Source organism: Hemitrygon akajei, chromosome 32, assembly GCF_048418815.1.
Source record: "Hemitrygon akajei chromosome 32, sHemAka1.3, whole genome shotgun sequence".
Taxonomy (NCBI): domain Eukaryota; kingdom Metazoa; phylum Chordata; class Chondrichthyes; order Myliobatiformes; family Dasyatidae; genus Hemitrygon; species Hemitrygon akajei.
In genome coordinates, this window is record NC_133155.1 from 11,391,738 (window position 1) to 11,408,930 (window position 17,193).

General features: G+C 45.7%; 1 protein-coding gene across 2 annotated transcripts in view; it reads right to left on the reverse strand.

The window, feature by feature from the left end:
* Positions 1-17,193, reverse strand: part of LOC140719545 (chloride intracellular channel protein 4) — a 148,675-nt gene that overhangs the window by 75,262 nt on the left and 56,220 nt on the right. For both annotated transcript variants that reach the window (XM_073034232.1, XM_073034233.1), the window contains exon 2: positions 4,838-4,947. In XM_073034232.1, the coding sequence (XP_072890333.1) occupies positions 4,838-4,947 (110 nt within the window). The remainder of the gene's footprint in view (positions 1-4,837; positions 4,948-17,193) is intronic.

Here is a 17,193-nt window from a genome sequence, read left to right on the forward strand (position 1 = left end):
ATTTTCTTCCGCACGGTTTGGAGATTCCTCATCAAACAAGAACAATCAGTTCAAGTCTCAAAGTCCCTGAGGGAAGCCTAATGTTATACACCATCATGCTGCTTATTCTTATTAAATTGCTCATAGAACATAGAACGTAGAACAGTACAGCACATTACAGGCCCTTCAGCCCACAATGTTGTGCCAACCATCAAACCCTGCCTCTCATATAACCCCCCACCTTAAATTCCTCCATATACCTGTCTAGTAGTCTCTTAAACTTCACTAGTGTATCTGCCTCCACCACTGACTCAGGCAGTGCATTCCACGCACCAACCACTCTCTGAGTGAAAAAACCTTCCTCTAATATCCCCCTTGAACTTCCCTCCCCTTATCTTAAAGCCATGTCCTCTTGTACTGAGCAGTGGTGCCCTGGGGAAGAGGCACTGGCTGTCCACTCTGTCTATTCCTCTTAATATTTTGTACACCTCTATCATGTCTCCTCTCATCCTCCTTCTCTCCAAAGAGTAAAGCCCTAGCTCCCTTAATCTCTGATCATAATCCATACTCTCTAAACCAGGCGGCATCCTGGTAAATCTCCTAATTCATAATCAGGAATTTCCTCAAACTTCAACATTATTAAGCTGTGCATCTCCTACAAACTGCTGCCACATTTGTTTTCTAACATGGAAATAAATTTCATGGTAAACGCTTTCTACTTGATAAGTTGCCATTTGCTTTTTTCTCACAGAGCCAGTTAATACTCAAAATGGGATTTCACTTTCTAAACAGTAGTAACAAGTATTTGAAAGGAGGTTCAGAGAAGCAAAGAGGCTGAGACGAGGGTAGTTTTGAGCTGTTCTATTTTTGGGCTGGTTTCTACAGATTAGAAAAGTGAGACAAGCTTGCATGAATTCTGTTGCACCATCATTACCATAGCGTGACAGAATTAAAACTGACTAACCCACAGCGACAGCAAAGTGAAAACTGCAGTTGTTGTAAATCTGCAATTTTTTTAAAAAACAGGAAAAGGAGAAATCGCACCAGATCAGGGATAAAAGAAGGGAGATTAGGAATTTCCATTAAATGCTGGGCTTTCCAGCAACATCCAAAAGTTCAGCTCATGATGAAATTAAACATGATACCGGTAACCCCGAAACTGCTCTTCAGTAAACAACTGCTGTAAAAAAATGACTGATGCACCATCAATAACTCTCGGAGACAGGAGTTGAGATAGGCTTTTATTAGCTGGAAGAAAGCATTATTAGCTGGAAGAAAGCACCGTCAGCAGCAAGCGACCACCACACAACATCCTGGAGACTGAGGGAGGAGCAGTGACTCCAATCGCTTTTATACAGGGATCTGTGGGAGGAGCCACAGGAGCAGTCAGCAGGGGTCTGTGGGAGGAGCCACAGGAGCAGTCAGCAGGGGTCTGTGGGAGGAGCCACAGGAGCAGTCAGCAGGGGTCTGTGGGAGGAGCCACAGGAGCAGTCAGCAGGGGTCTGTGGGAGGAGCCACAGGAGCAGTCAGCAGGGGTCTGTGGGAGGAGCCACAGGAGCAGTCAGCAGGGGTCTGTGGGAGGAGCCACAGGAGCAGTCAGCAGGGGTCTGTGGGAGGAGTCACAGGGGCAGTCAGCGGGGGTCTGTGGGAGGAGCCACAGGAGCTGTCAGCAGGGGTCTGTGGGAGGAGCCACAGGAGCTGTCAGCAGGGGTCTGTGGGAGGAGCCACAGGAGCTGTCAGCAGGGGTCTGTGGGAGGAGCCACAGGATCAGTCAGCGGGGGTCTGTGGGAGGAGCCACAGGAGCTGTCAGCAGGGGGGGTTTGTGGGAGGAGTCACAGGAGCTGTCAGCAGGGGGGGTCTGTGGGAGGAGCCACAGGAGCTGTCAGCAGGGGTCTGTGGGAGGAGCCACAGGAGCTGTCATCAGGGGTCTGTGGGAGGAGCCACAGGAGCTGTCAGCAGGGGTCTGTGGGAGGAGCCACAGGAGCAGTCAGCAGGGGTCTGTGGGAGGAGCCACAGGAGCTGTCAGCAGGGGTCTGTGGGAGGAGCCACAGGAGCAGTCAGCAGGGGTCTGTGGGAGGAGCCACAGGAGCTGTCAGCAGGGGTCTGTGGGAGGAGCCACAGGAGCAGTCAGCGGGGGTCTGTGGGAGGAGCCACAGGAGCAGTCAGCAGGGGTCTGTGGGAGGAGCCACAGGAGCTGTCAGCAGGGGTCTGTGGGAGGAGCCACAGGAGCTGTCAGCAGGGGTCTGTGGGAGGAGCCACAGGAGCTGTCAGCAGGGGGTCTGTGGGAGGAGCCACAGGAGCTGTCAGCAGGGGGTCTGTGGGAGGAGCCACAGGAGCTGTCAGCAGGGGGTCTGTGGGAGGAGCCACAGGAGCTGTCAGCAGGGGGTCTGTGGGAGGAGCCACAGGAGCTGTCAGCAGGGGTCTGTGGGAGGAGCCACAGGAGCAGTCAGCAGAGGGGTCTGTGGGAGGAGCCACAGGAGCAGTCAGCGGAGGGGTGTGTCCAGACAGGTATATGCAGTTCACCACAATGACCACTTTAGGTACTTCTGCTTCAACTTTCCTTACATAACCTTTGTACATTCAGAAACACCTTTCCATCAGTAAAGTCACCAACAAGAGAAAATCTGCAGATGCTGGAAATCCGAGCGACACACACAAAATGCTGGTGGAACACAGCGGGCCAGGCAGCATCTATGGAAAAGAGTACAGTCGACATTTTGGGCCAAGACCCTTCGGCGGGACTGGAGGTAAAAGCTGAGGAGTAGATTGGAAAGGTGGGGGAGGGGAGAGAGAGACACCAGGTGAAACCTGGAGGGGGAGGGATGAAGCAAAGAGCTGGTAAGTTGAAAGGTGAAAGAGACAGAAGGCCAGGGAAGAGAGAAAATGTCAGGAGGAGTGCCAAAGGGAGGTGATGGGCGGGCAAGGAGATAAGGTGAGGGAGGTAACAGGGGATGGGAAATGGTATGGGGCATTACCAGAAGATGGAGAAGTTAATCAGAATATAAGGTGTTGTTTCTCCAATCTAAATGCGGCCTCATCTTTGGACCTTTTAAATCTGCTCCGCAGCTTCTACCTCCAGTCCTGCCAGAGGGTTTCGGCCTGAAACATCGACTGTACTTTATTTCCCCACAGAGGCTGCCTGGCCTGCTGAGTTCCTCCAGCATTTTGTGCATGCAGCTCAATCAGTAAGGTGGCATTACTGTAATTTTTTTTAAAAGTTTGAACTGTTTGATATTGTATCTTAAAGTACTAAACGTTGGCCCATAATCCACTGCGTGCAATTAATGGGCCGTTCTCGGTGTTCACCCAACAAACAGTTTCCCAGAACATGTTTGCAGATGTGGTAGTGAAGATGTCCAGTAACTTGCCAAATAAATAGTTCATTGCACTTGTGCACATGGCAATAAACTCAACTTTGATTTGCTGGAATTTGAGATCAGGACAGCCAGTACAAGCAGTCTTCAACTAGAATGCAGAATCTTCTCTGATAGGCAGTCCATAAGCACAGATAATGCTAAGCAGAATAGCAGAGTGCATATAATAAACTCGGGAGATTCTGCAGATGCTGGAAGTCCAGAGCAACACAAAATGCTGGAGGAACTCAGCAGGTCAGGCAGCATCTCGTTTTGGGCTGAGATCCTTCTCCAGGACTGGAAAGGAAGGGGGAAATCACCAGAGTGGAAAAGGAGGTGGGGGTGGGGAGAGAAGGACAGCTTGAAAGGGAAAGTTGAAGTCAGGTGGGTGGGTAGAAAAGGTAAAGGGCTGGACAGGGAGGAATCTGATAGGAGAGGAGAGTGGACCACAGGAGAAAGGGAAGGAGGAGGGGCACCAGGAGGAGGTGATAGGCAGGTGAGAAGAGCTAAGAGGCCAGAGTGGGGGAATTGAAGGTGGGGGGTGGAGGGATATTTTCCCCCAGAAGGGGAAATTGATATTCATGCAATCAGCTTTGACACAACTCAGAGGGAATATAAGGTGTCGATAAGTACATATAAAGCATGGTAAACAAAAATAAAGATGGGACAAATAGATAGAATTAAAGGTCCAAGAGAGTAAATAGTTCAGCCAGCTGGTGGTGTAGTGGCATCAGTGCTGGACTCCGGAGCGAATGGTTCTGAGTTCGAATCCAGCCGGCTTTCCATCTGTGCTGGGTTGAGTGTCGAGCTAGCAACTTGACCTCATAAAAAAAAATGGAGAATGCTACAGAAATGCCGCATGATCAGCAATCACCAAAAAGATCAGTACAACAGAGCTTGTCATGACGACACCCCGATGACTCCATCAGGAGTTAAGGGCATTCTTCTTTATAGTAAATAGTAAAAGAATAATTGTTTCTATTTTTAAATACTGTAGATCTGCAATATAATTTAGGGAAATGAGTGTCCTCACTTGTAATGAAATATTCTCACCCCAAAAGCTTATTCGGTTGATCAATTGCCCCAGTGTTAAATCTGGTTTTACATGTTCTAATTTTTTCTCCATCTTTATAATGAACAATAAACCCAATTCACACGATTTCTGTAACAATTGCACTCAGAGCAAATAAAGGAGCAAAATCTACGTGCAGCAACTTCCCATTTTCCCTCTTTAACCCTCTACATATAAACACCACAGACGCTGTAAGATTAAGCTTGTAGGAAGGGCAACTTAGCAGCTACCACTAGTGAAACAGCAAAATACAGGTCACGGTGACTTTTGAAATTTCAGGACGTATTGGATAAGGGTGGTATTAAGGTCAGTCATGTTCTCACATATTGGATGCACCTGCCTCAATATCCAACAGCAATGCCTCCTTGTAAATATACTACAAATCCCTGAATAAAGCAGCTGCAAAGATTCTGGATGTGGCCCACATTCTTACCTCTTAAGATCAACTGTTGTGACATTGAAGACCACGCCCTTCAGCCACAAGATCATGAAGAGTCGTTGAGAGAAGGGGCAATTCCCAATGCTTTCTCCATCACTCCCAGCCTGAAAAAAATGAAGCACAAGAAATCTTCCATCAGAATGGTCGAACAGCTCCTTTTCCTGATGATCTGGTAAACTGCCTAAACACAATGTCATCAGCGAAGACTGTTATGTTCTTTACTCACTATTCTTACTTTGGGTGGCGGGTTGGAGATACCTCTCTCTCTACCAAAGGAGGTGTGAGGAGCTTCTGCCCTCTGCTAGCCTGCAGGTCACCCTTGGGCAAGGTGCAGCACCTGCTTAGGCCTCCCACTCCTGATCGGGGTCACGTGAAACCATGGGAGCAGGTGGTGGATGGTTGTATGGGCAGCCAGTGCATATCACAATTCCTTGTTATGCGACCACTGACACCAGGCGGACAATCTCTGACGGGTATCAATAATGACGGGTCACCCCTCTTGTAAAGACACTGCCCAGAAGAAGGTAATGGCAAACCACTTCAGCAGAAAAAAATTGCCAAAAGCAATCATGATCAAGGACAGACCGTGATCACCTACGTTACATGACACAGCACATAAAGATAATGATCACTATGGTTATTGTTTCTCTTCTATCAGCATTGTTTTAATTAATTTTTAGGAAGCTGAGCTTTGCTGGCAATCCACTGTTTACTGCACATCCTTATATACCCCTTCAAAAGATGACATGGAGATGTCCTCTTCAATGCCTGAAGTCCTTTTGAGGAAGATGCATGCACAGTACAGTTGGGGAGAAGACCTTAAAAGGAGGATCAACATTGGTAAAAGGCTTATTGACAGTTTCCAAGTCAGGTTGGCATGGGCATGCAGAGACAAACCTGCTGTGGTGATATTCCTCAAGCACTTTAGAAATGTTTACCCCTCCTTGTAGTGGATTTTGCGGCTTTGAGAGGTGCTGTCAGAATTACAGTGCAACTTCTAGGTGTCACAGATTGCAGACACCGTGCACAATGGAGTTGTGAGTAACTATTGGGGTTGGTGGTTGGGCCATCAGTCAAGCCAGCTGCTTGGTCCTGGACGACGCTGAGCTCCTTGGGAGTCGTACTCACCCAAACACTCCACCACACTCCAATTTTATCTTTGGGGAATCAGTAAATTGGTCAGTTGTTGCAGGATAACCAGGTGCTGACCTATCCTTGCAGCTGCAGGATGTACAAGGCTCGTCCAGCTGAGTTTCTTGTCAACCATGACCCCAAGGATGCTGATGGTCTGGGCCTTGGTGATGATAATGCCCTTCAACTTCAGGGATAGTACATTAGACTCCGTCCTGTTGAAATGCTATTGCCAGTGCTTTGGTGGCATAAATGTTTTTGCCACTTACCAGCTCTTGTCATTAATACATCCATCACTATTCATTGTAGCAGAGGAAATTGACAGGAGATGGTAAAACAATGTATAAAGTCAGATGGGGCATAGATAGGGTGAGTGTACACAGTATCACGTGCCGTGTTGTATGACATGGGCGATCATGGTCCCATGACTATGACTGTTCTTGGCAAGTTTTTCTACAAAAGTGGTTTGCCATTGCCTTTTTCTAAGTGGTGTCTTTACAAGACGGGAGACCCCAGCCATTACCAATACTCTTCAGAGATTGTCTACCTGGCATCAGCAATCACATAACCAGGACTTGTGATATCTACCACTTGCTCCCATGGCTTCACGTGACACCAATCAGGGGGCTAAGCAGGTTGTACACCTTGTCCAAGGGTGACCTGCAGGCACGCGGAGGGAAGGAGCGCCTTACACCTCCTTTGGTAGAGACGTATCTCCACCCCATCACCCACTTTGTACACAAAGCATGGTTCGCGTGGGGAATGAGCTGTCAGAGGAAGTGATTGAGTCAGGTACATTAACAACTTTTAAAAGGCAATGTGACCAACACATGGATAGGAAACCTTTACAAGAATGAGTAAAATGCTGGCAAATGGACCTGTTCAGACAGACACCTTAGTATGGTCCACTTGGCTGAGGTGTCTGTTTGTCTCAATGTACTTTTAGATTTAAAGTCATTATGTTTCAGTACTGTATTATAGTTACAGGCATGTATACATAAATATATATGAGTAAAAATCTTTACATTACATCTCCATCTAAATGTGCAATGTGCTTATATGAGTGATGATAAACCCGATTACAGTACTGAGAGTGGGATGGGAGCAGGGAGAGGGGAATCATGGTTGGGAAAAGGGGAGAGGGAGAGGGGAGAGAGTGTGAAGTACTAGAGAGACCTTTTGTATTCTTAAACCAATTGCTTGGGATCATATGACTTCGCCTGATGCCTCAGGGTCGGGTGCGTCTGCACCCCAATGCCTCCCCACACCCTTGGCACTCCTTCTCTGCCACCTGTCCCACACCCTCCCCGCGGCACTCCAACCTCATCATTCCCAATGATCTTTGCTCCCGCCAGATTTTCAAACTCACTCTGCTCCACGTTGATAAATACAGTGCTCTGCAAATGGCTTAGGCACCTTAGCTATATATACACCTGTGCCTAAGACTTTTTCACAGTACAATACTGCATGTGAACAGTGATATTGCGGGCTCTCCTTCATGAAGGAGCAGCACAATAGCATGGTGGGGCAGAACGGCAATGTAGAAGTTAGGACAACACTATCGCGGCACTAGCGGCCTGGGTTCAATTCCCACCGGTGTCTGTAAGGAGTTCGTCCGCACTTCCCATGACTATGTGGGTTTCCTTTCACATTCAAGACGTACTGGTTAGTATGTTAATTGGTCACATGAGTGTAATTGGCCAGCATGGGCTCATTGGGAGGTAGAGCCTGTTACTGTGCTGTATCTCTAGATAAATTAATAATTTCCCACACATTAAAGGCACATATAACATTATAGCCATAAACAGGATAAAGAGTGGGTACACAGGAAAGCAGCATCCATCATCAGAGATCCTCACCGCCCAGGCCATGCTCTTTTCTCAATGATGCCATCAGGCAGAAGGTACAAGAGCCTCAGGACTCACACCACCAGGTTCAAGAACAGTTACTACCCCACAACCATCAGGCTCTTGAACAAAAGGGGATAACGACGCTCACTTGCCCATCCATTGAGACGTTCCCACAACCACTTTAAGGACTCTTTATCTTGATATTTCACGTTCTCATTATTTATTGTTGATTATTTACACTTTGCATTCGCACAGTTTGTTGTCTTCTGTGCTTTACTTGATCTTTCATGGATCCTGTTATTGTTACCATTCTATTGATATGCTGTGTATGCCTGCAAGGAAATGAATCTCAGGGTTGTACGTGGTTGCAAACTCTGATAATAAAAGTTGGTCACCCTGATCAACCTTGCCCCCGGTTTGATCTGAGCTCAGATGGGGAATGATCTGACTTCAAGCAAGTAAGGAAAAGGAGGGAGTGAGTAATGGACTCCTATGTGCCCGAGGTAACAAGGGAAAAGCAGTCGGAATCGTTCGTCTTGACCACTTCCCAAAGGACAGGAGAAAAGACAAGTGTCCAGATGTGCGGGAAGAAGGCCAACCTTCCGCCAAGCCGCTTTTCCCATCTTTATCATGTGACTGTGATATTAAATTGAGTACCATCAGCTCTTTTTGGGATCTCCTGAGACGACTCATCATGACATCAATCTTGAGCAAAATAACCCTTCAGTATGAATAACAAAGTCAGATCATTTGGTAATGACTGCGCTGTTGTTTGCAAGGCCTGGTTATGAGCATTCCAGCTGATGCATATCCTCCATTGTAGGACTGGCAACACTTCGAAGGTAATTCACTGACTGGGACGTTGCTTGAGATGTTGATAGGGAAGTGAATGGTACTCTTCTGAATGCAAATCCTATTTTTCTAGCCAGCAATAATTTGTATTAACATCCACGAGGAAATCTGCAGATGCTGAAAATTCAAACAATAACACACACAAAATGCTGGTGGAACACAGCAGGCCAGACAGCATCTATAGGGAGAAGCGCTGTCGACGTTTCGGGCCGAGACCCTTCGTCACGACTAACCGTAAGGAAAGATAGTAAGAGATTTGAAAGTAGTGGGGGGAGGGGGAAATGCGAAATGATAGGAGAAGACTGGAGGGGGTGGGATGAAGCTAAGAGCTGGAAAGGTGATTGGCGAAAGTGATACACAGCTGGAGAAGGGAAAGGATCATGGGGCGGGAGGCCTCAGGAGAAAGAAAGGAGGTGGGGGAACACCAGAGGGAGATAGAGAACAGGCAAACAACTAAGTATGTCAGGGATGGGGGAAGAAGAGGAGGAGGGGCATTAACGGAAGTTAGAGAAGTCAATATTCAAAAATGTTTGAATCTGGTGGGGGCTGCCCCAGAAGCCCCTGCACAAGAGGTGCTACTCCTCCCTGGACACCCCACACAACTTCAAATGCACTGTGAAAAATATCAGATGCTTGACGACTCCAGTTAAGTCATTTTTATGCAGTTCACTTCCTAACTTTACCATCTGATCAAGCAACCTTGTTGGAGATGCCCCTTTGAGACATGTTGTGACGCTACTGTTTTTCCCACATGGTTTTCCACACGGAGAAGCAGATGGTGAAAGCTGCCGATCGGTGAGAGATCCTTTTACTGAATCTTTGCTTACATTTTACAGAGCTGCCGCGGGACTCAACTGCTGAGAACTGGCTCAACTGCAGGCATTAACAGGCTCGGAAGCGCAGATGCAATAAAATGCGTAACATTGAGAGACAGTAAAGGGACAAAAAACCCAATTGGAAGGCAAGCTCCTCTTTTTTTTTTAAAAACTTAATGCTTTGAAATGCTGAAGTCAATTGAAACTTCAAATTGATTAAGGCAGGATGCAACTTGTTTTAAAATGTTACAGCTACAGTTCCCGCAACCCGCCCGGATCGTAGCGACGCTGTTCAGATAAGCGCTACACCAGTTGCCTCCATCTCTCACGGTTGTGAGCCAGTGCCTGGGTTGTGGCAAAGCTCTCTCCAGTCCACACTGCAATGCTGTCTGTCCATTTCTCTCTCTGTGTGCCCTTTTTTCTCTTCCCCCGCACAGCCCACTAAAGAATGGTCTCCGAGAGTCCACTTGATCTTGTTATGAGGCCATACCTTCTCAGTTTCCTCTTCTTTACCGTGGACAGCGGATCTTCACAGTGCCCCCCCACGTGCCAGGTGATGGTTCTTTGTACTTCACCGCTTGAGACATGGCTTGTACAGGAGATGCCGAGGAGCCTTCTGAAGCATCTCATTTCTACTGCCTGCATCTTCTTTTGTGGTTCTGCTGTTGAAGTCCATGATTTGCATGCATACAAGAAGATGAAGAGCTCAAGTGCATGTAGGAGTTTCAACTCGGATCTGGGAGCGATATTACTGTCTGTCCAGATTGGTTTCAGTTTAGCCACGTTGCTGTTGTTTGGGCTGTTCTTGCAAGGACTTCAGGCTTTGATCCTTCTTGGTTGACGACACTGCTAAGATACTTGAACCATTTGATAGTCTTTAGTTCTAGTTCGCTGACTGTGATTTTTGTCACGATTGGCTCTTCACTGTTCCTCATCAGCTTGGTCTTCTCTGGGCTGATCTCCATGACATACCTGGTAGGTGTATCATCCTCACTTCCTTCCAGCCCATCAATGTGATCAGTGAACCTGAACTTGGTTATGATCTGCCCTCTGATACTGACTGTGCCTATGTGGTCTTCCAGGGCGTCTGTCATCCAGGAGATGCTGAACAGTGTGGGTGAAAGGAGGCAGCTTTGTTGGACCCCAACTGATGTGTGGAACCCCTCTCCAACTGTTCCCTAAACAAGTACCACACTGCTAGCTTTGGTGTCGAGCTGCTTCATGGTTGACTCAACTTCTGCCCATGTTGGATCTCTTCATTGTGGCCCAGAGTGCAACATGCCACACCCAACCGAATGCAATTTAAAGTGTAAGGAAGCAGAAAAAGAGATGTTCAAAGTTAATTACTGTATTAATAAATACAGTTAGTAGGAAAACATTACTCATTAATATTGCTGCTCTGGAATGCATTGTGTTGCATCATTTTAAGGTTCACCGAACATGACTCACTTCTGATGCAGTTTGTCCCCAGAAATTTTCTCTGTTGTTACAATTCATGTAGCAAACAAAATGTAATCAAATTCTGACCTATATTGTTACCATGGCAGCTGAGCAAAAATCTAAAATTTTACAACTTCCAAGGAAAAGCCTTGGCCTCAAAATTATTCTAAGTTCAAAGTAAAATTTATTATCAGAGTCTGGGTAGCCTCCAGCCTGATGGCATGAACATTGATTCCTCAAACTTCCAGTAATGCCCTTCTCCCCTCTCCTTCACCACCCCCCATTCCTCAAACTTCCGGTAATGCCCTTCTCCCCTCTCCTTCACCACCCCCCATTCCTCAAACTTCCGGTAATGCCCTTCTCCCCTCTCCTTCACCACCCCCCATTCCTCAAACTTCCGGTAATGCCCTTCTCCCCTCTCCTTCACCACCCCCCATTCCTCAAACTTCCGGTAATGCCCTTCTCCCCTCTCCTTCACCATCCCCCATTCCTCAAACTTCCAGTAATGCCCTTCTCCCCTCTCCTTCACCATCCCCCATTCCTCAAACTTCCAGTAATGCCCTTCTCCCCTCTCCTTCACCACCCCCCATTCCTCAAACTTCCAGTAATGCCCTTCTCCCCTCTCCTTCACCACCCCCCATTCCTCAAACTTCCGGTAATGCCCTTCTCCCCTCTCCTTCACCATCCCCCCCCCCCCCCCCCGGTGTTCCTCCCCCTTTTTCTTTCTTCCACAGCCTTTTGTCCTCTTCTATCAGACACCCCCTTCTCCAGCCCTGTATCTCTTTCACCAATCAACTTCCCAGCTCTTTACTTCATCCCTCCCCCTTCAGGTTTCACCTATCACCCCTCCCCCCATCTTTTTAACCTACTCCTCAGCGTTTTTTCCCCGTCTCAGCCCGAAACGTCAACTGTACTCTTTGACATAGGTGCTGCCTGGCCTGCTGAGTTCCTCCAGCATATTTTGTGTGTGTTGTTTGGATTTCCAGCATCTGCAGATCTTCTCTTGTTTGTTGTCAGAATACATGCATGTCACCACGCACGACCCTGAGATTCTCTTTCCTGCATGTGTACTCAATACTGTTCTGAATTGAAGCTGTTTTTAACACTCAGACTTTTGATTTTTCCACGTGAATTTACATGCCTTACATTCACTAATGTCGCTAATAATCAGCAAGTGGCACAGCGTCATAATCCACTTTTGCCAGTTCATCAATATATTTTCAGTCTGTCTCACTGTTAGATTAAAGTTATAATTCACAAGTACTTTTATTTATTGGTGTGCAGGATGAAATATTTTATTCTAGCCACCAGTCTGGAATACGGCAAAGATTTATAATGGAACAAAATCTGAACTGCTATAAAATCACTTTGTAAAAAGTAATAGCACTGCCATTTTGTGTGCTACTTTTTGCCTGGTTTGTGTAACTATTAGAACAACTGATACCAAGCACAAATGCAAAATGCCATGGATTCCAGCAATCTGAAATAAATCCAGAACATGCTGTCGATATTCAGCAAATCAGGCGCCATCTGTGGAGAGACAACGATAATGGCTTTCACCAGTGGTCTTGAAAGCAAAAACTCCTGATGAAAGATTCATAAGCACAATGCTCCCTGCTCTTGTACATTTAACATTTCAGTAATATTTGAGAAATACTGTAAATATGTTGTTTGATTAAGCATTCTTTTGTTGTTTACACGATGTATTGCAGGTTATATGTAAAAGTACGTAAATGAAATACGTTATCACACCGCCACATCATAAGTATGCGCCTCACTTAAAGTAAGCATGAAGTTAAACTCACATTCCGGATGCTGGTTCTGTACAATTACATACCAAATCAATAAAGGCACACAATCAGAGAAGAAGTTAACATGTATATTCACTCTACAGAGGGCGCAACAAATCAATGTGCATATATAAGTTATCAGTCAATAATTAGTGATAAGGGGAGTTATTGCGTGAAAAGAAATAGATCCGTACATTACACAGGACTTCCTTATTTTTCTTCCAATTAGTTTTCTGTTTTGGAGTTACAAAACACAGCACCTGCCATCAAGAATACTATCAGGTGGCAGTCCCTCACCATCCAAGGGATTCCCTATTCACTTCACTTACCATCGGGAGGAGGTACAGCAGCCTGAAGACTCACACTCACAATTTAAATAGCTTCTTCCCCCTCCGCCCACCATCAGATTTCCGAAAGCTCCATAAACCCCCCCAAACACTACATCATGAGTCCTCTTTTGCACTATTTCTGTATTTTTGTAACTTATAGTAATGTCTTCCACTGTATTGCTGGGCAAAACCACATGTTTCACTACATACGTTAGCGATAATACACATAATCCCAATTCTGAATCACAATGTTCATGCACTGATTTCTGGCCAGTTATGAATCCATTTCGATTTTCAATAGTTTTCAATAGGTGCATTTAATGTCAGAGAAATGTATACAATATACATCCTGAAATTCAAGATTCAAGATGAGGCCACACGCAGGTCGATGGAGCAATACCTTATCTCCCGCCTAGGTAGCCTCCTATCTGCCGGCATAAACGTTCAACTTACAGACCTCCGTTGATACCCCTGCCCACCCCTTACTCCATCCCTATCTATAATTTTAGTCTGGTTCTCTTTCTCTCTCTTTTTCCCCCCCTCACTACAATCTCCCCCCAGCCCTACCTTTCTTTCTCTTTTATTTCCCATCATTCTCCACCTTCCCCCTAAGCCCATTTCCCTCCAGCCTATCACTTCCCAGCTCTCTACTTCATCCCTCCCCCCACTTCTTATCCCCCCTCGACCATCCCATGTTACTTCACTCCTGATGAAGGGTTTCGGCTCGAAACGTCGTCATTACCTCCTCCCATAGATGCTGTCTGGCCTGCTGAGTTCTGCCAGCATTTTGTGTTTTTTTACATCCTGAAATTCCTTTTCTTTGCAGACATCCATGCTAAGAGGAATGCCCCAAAATAATGAATGACAGTTAAAGCATTAGAACCACTAAGCCCCCCCAACTCCCCCCTCCCACGCACAAGCAGCAGCAAGGCTACAACCCCCCCCCCACTCCAAACAACCCCACCAGCAAAAAATATTATTATTCAGTGACAGACTCAGAGGTACAGGACAGAAAGAAATCATGAACATGAACCAGACATAAAAATGACTGGAGTAGTCCTTTTGTGAAATGCATGGTGACATTTCTCTGGGTTTCCATCTCTCAGAATGCACAATAACCGCTGTCAAAACACCTTGGAGCAAGGCGCCAATACTCCCCTCCTTAAAAGGGATTGGTCGATTCCTGGTGCTAGAGTTTGAAAGGAGAGTGTGATTTTGGTGCACAATAGGAAGCACTCTGCCATAAATTACTCGGAACAATGCACAAGGAAGTGTCAAATGAAACTGTGGACTTAACCCTTAGAAAGCTGATTCATTCTTAATCTTCCACCAACCACAGGCTGTAAACAGCTGTCCATTAGCCCATTCCATTGAAAGTCTGCCTCAGTCAAAGAGAACGGCAAAGAATCTTAGGGTATCCCCCTTTAGATCATACTTGTTGCTTGCTGCTCTGTTGCCGTGATCTTTAATGTCAAACTATGATTGCTGTTGCTGGAAGACTCACAATTAGTTCTTTTCAGGGAAACACACTCACAGATGGTAGGTACGTCGTTTGCTTTGTACTGTAAAAAATCTGAAATCAGACAACTTGAAATTACAAGCCCATTTGTCATTTTTTGTCAGGACTTCTGGCTTCGGAGCAGGGATGGGGTGAGGGGGGGTTCCAGTAGCTCCCAGCCCCCACCCAAGCATGCCGCCCCTTGGCTAGCACAGCTCTCCAAATGCCACCCACAGGGACTTAGTCATGTTTCTCGGACTTCATACAATGACAAAAATTGCACAACATCCCCTTATTGTGAATAATAGATTTGAGATTCTTTATTCTCTGATTAGCTTGAAAAACATTCAGAATAGTGGCACAACAGTGCAGGTGCTGAGCTAACACATCTCGGAAGATATTAAGACACTTTGTCTGTCCACTTTTCAGTCCATTCTATTAACTTGCCCTTTGACCCACACACTACGGCCTTCGCCAGGGCTTTTCATTAAATCCTTTTGAAAGTCCGTGAGAAGCACATCCATCACTTTGTTCTTGCTGTCTCCTCTTGTGAATTAAATGATGGTGTCAGCAGAATGCCTGTGGCCAGATCTTAGGTATGGGAAGTGCTGGGATTTGTATGGAAAACGTAAGGGAGAAGGCCCCAGGCCAGAATTCTCAAAGGCAGCTAAACTATGGGATAATATCCATCATCATCAAAGAATTAGACATGATGTCAAGCAGCAAATAAGGACACTGAAGGGCTTCATCATAGCACCAATATTTTCCCTGGGTTAAAATTCAGTGACAGCTAACATAAAACTTGCCTCTTTTTCCTGTTCCCCTACCAATTCCTGGGCCAAACCTATCAATACAGCTAGAAAGAAGGCACAAAAGCGGCAACATTTCATTAAGAATTTGAGCAGGCTTGGTAGGTCACCAAAGATGCTCACGAATTTCTACATCTTTGCCGTGGAGAGCATTTTAACTGGCTCCAACACCGTATGGTAATGGAGTGGGGGGGGGGGGAGGATAGTCTACTGCACATGATCAAGATAAGCTGCAGAAAGTTGTAAAGTTAATCAGCTCCATCATGGGCACCAGCCTCCCCAGCATCCAGGACATCTTCAAGGAGCAATGCCTCAAAAAGGCGGCATCCATCATTAAGGACCCCCATCACCCAGGACCTGGCCTCTTCTCATCGGGGAGGAGGTACAAGAGTCTGAAGACACATATTTCAGGAACAGCTTCTTCCCCTCTGCCATCTAATTCCTGAATAGACATTGAACCCATGAACACTACCTCACTACTTTTTGGCACTACTTATTTAATTGAACTATTTAACTTGCTGTAATACACAGTTTCTATTATGTGTTTCATTGTACCGCTGCTGGTGATATTAAATCTGATTCTGATTCTGAATTCCCCCCACACTCACCAGCATCTTCAAGAACTTCTGCACCATTTGTGTTCATGTATTTTTCCATGAGGAGAGCCTATCTCCAGAACTTATTTTGGGCCCAAGGTAACATCATACTGGGGGAGGGGAGAGAATTGTCTTTTACTGTATATATAAATGTAATTATCTGAGACGTGTATGACTGGGAAAGAGATGGCCGGAGAACCAGAAAGATAAGCAAGCCTTGTATCAGCACTGCTTGACAGTTAATACAAGGACGTTATTTGATGCCCTTGAATGTCCCCATTTACTTTCCTGATATCTCTACTCTTATGAATTCACTGACTGATGTTAGTAGCAGATGTATCCTGTTCCTTAAAAATCTAGGGTCAAACAATATCTTGCAAGACACTAGTGTAAACAGACAGTACTGCAATCTCACCAAGAAATGCATCTGTCAATCTCATCTTTATTGGTTCAGTAGAGCCATTAAAATAAAATGATGTCCTTTTAATATAGACGATCTATTTCAGTGTAGTGTGAGAGGTCATGGGAGCAGTCAATGTGAGCAGGCAATTTGAAGGACTCATCTGATCTGAAAATCCCCGAAGGAGGTGTTTTTAAAATGACTTCTTCGCATCACGCACAGGACGCGAGGAGGCTGAAAGTCATACTCGTGAGAAACTTGAATGGTTGTCGTGAAAACAGCTCCAACTACTAACTCAGGAGTTCCCAACCTGGGGTCCACGGTCCCCTCGGTTAATGGTAGGGGCATAAAAAAGGCTGGGAAACTCTGCACTACCTCCACCATTATTTTATTATTTCCTGTATATCACTTCAGAATCAGAATCAGGCTTACTATCACTAGCAAGTGTTGTGAAATTTGTTAACTTAGCAGCAGAGGTACTATAGAATATAGTAATAAATAGAAAAAAATAAGTTAGCAATTACAGTAATATGTGCGTATATTAAACAGATTAAAAATAGTGCAAAAACAGAAATAATATATATTTAAAAAGTGAGGTAGTGCTCATGGGGTCAATGTCAAGTTGGGAATCATATGGCAGAGGGGAAGAAGCTGTTCCTGAATCATTGAGTGCGTGCCTTCCTGATAGTAACAATGAGAAGAGGGCATGCCCTGAGTGATGAGGGTTCTTAACAATGGACATCGACTTTCTGAGGCACCGCTCCTTGAAGATGTCTTGGATACTACTGTGGAGGCTAGTGCCCAAGATGGAGCTGACTAATTTTACAACTTTCTGTAGCT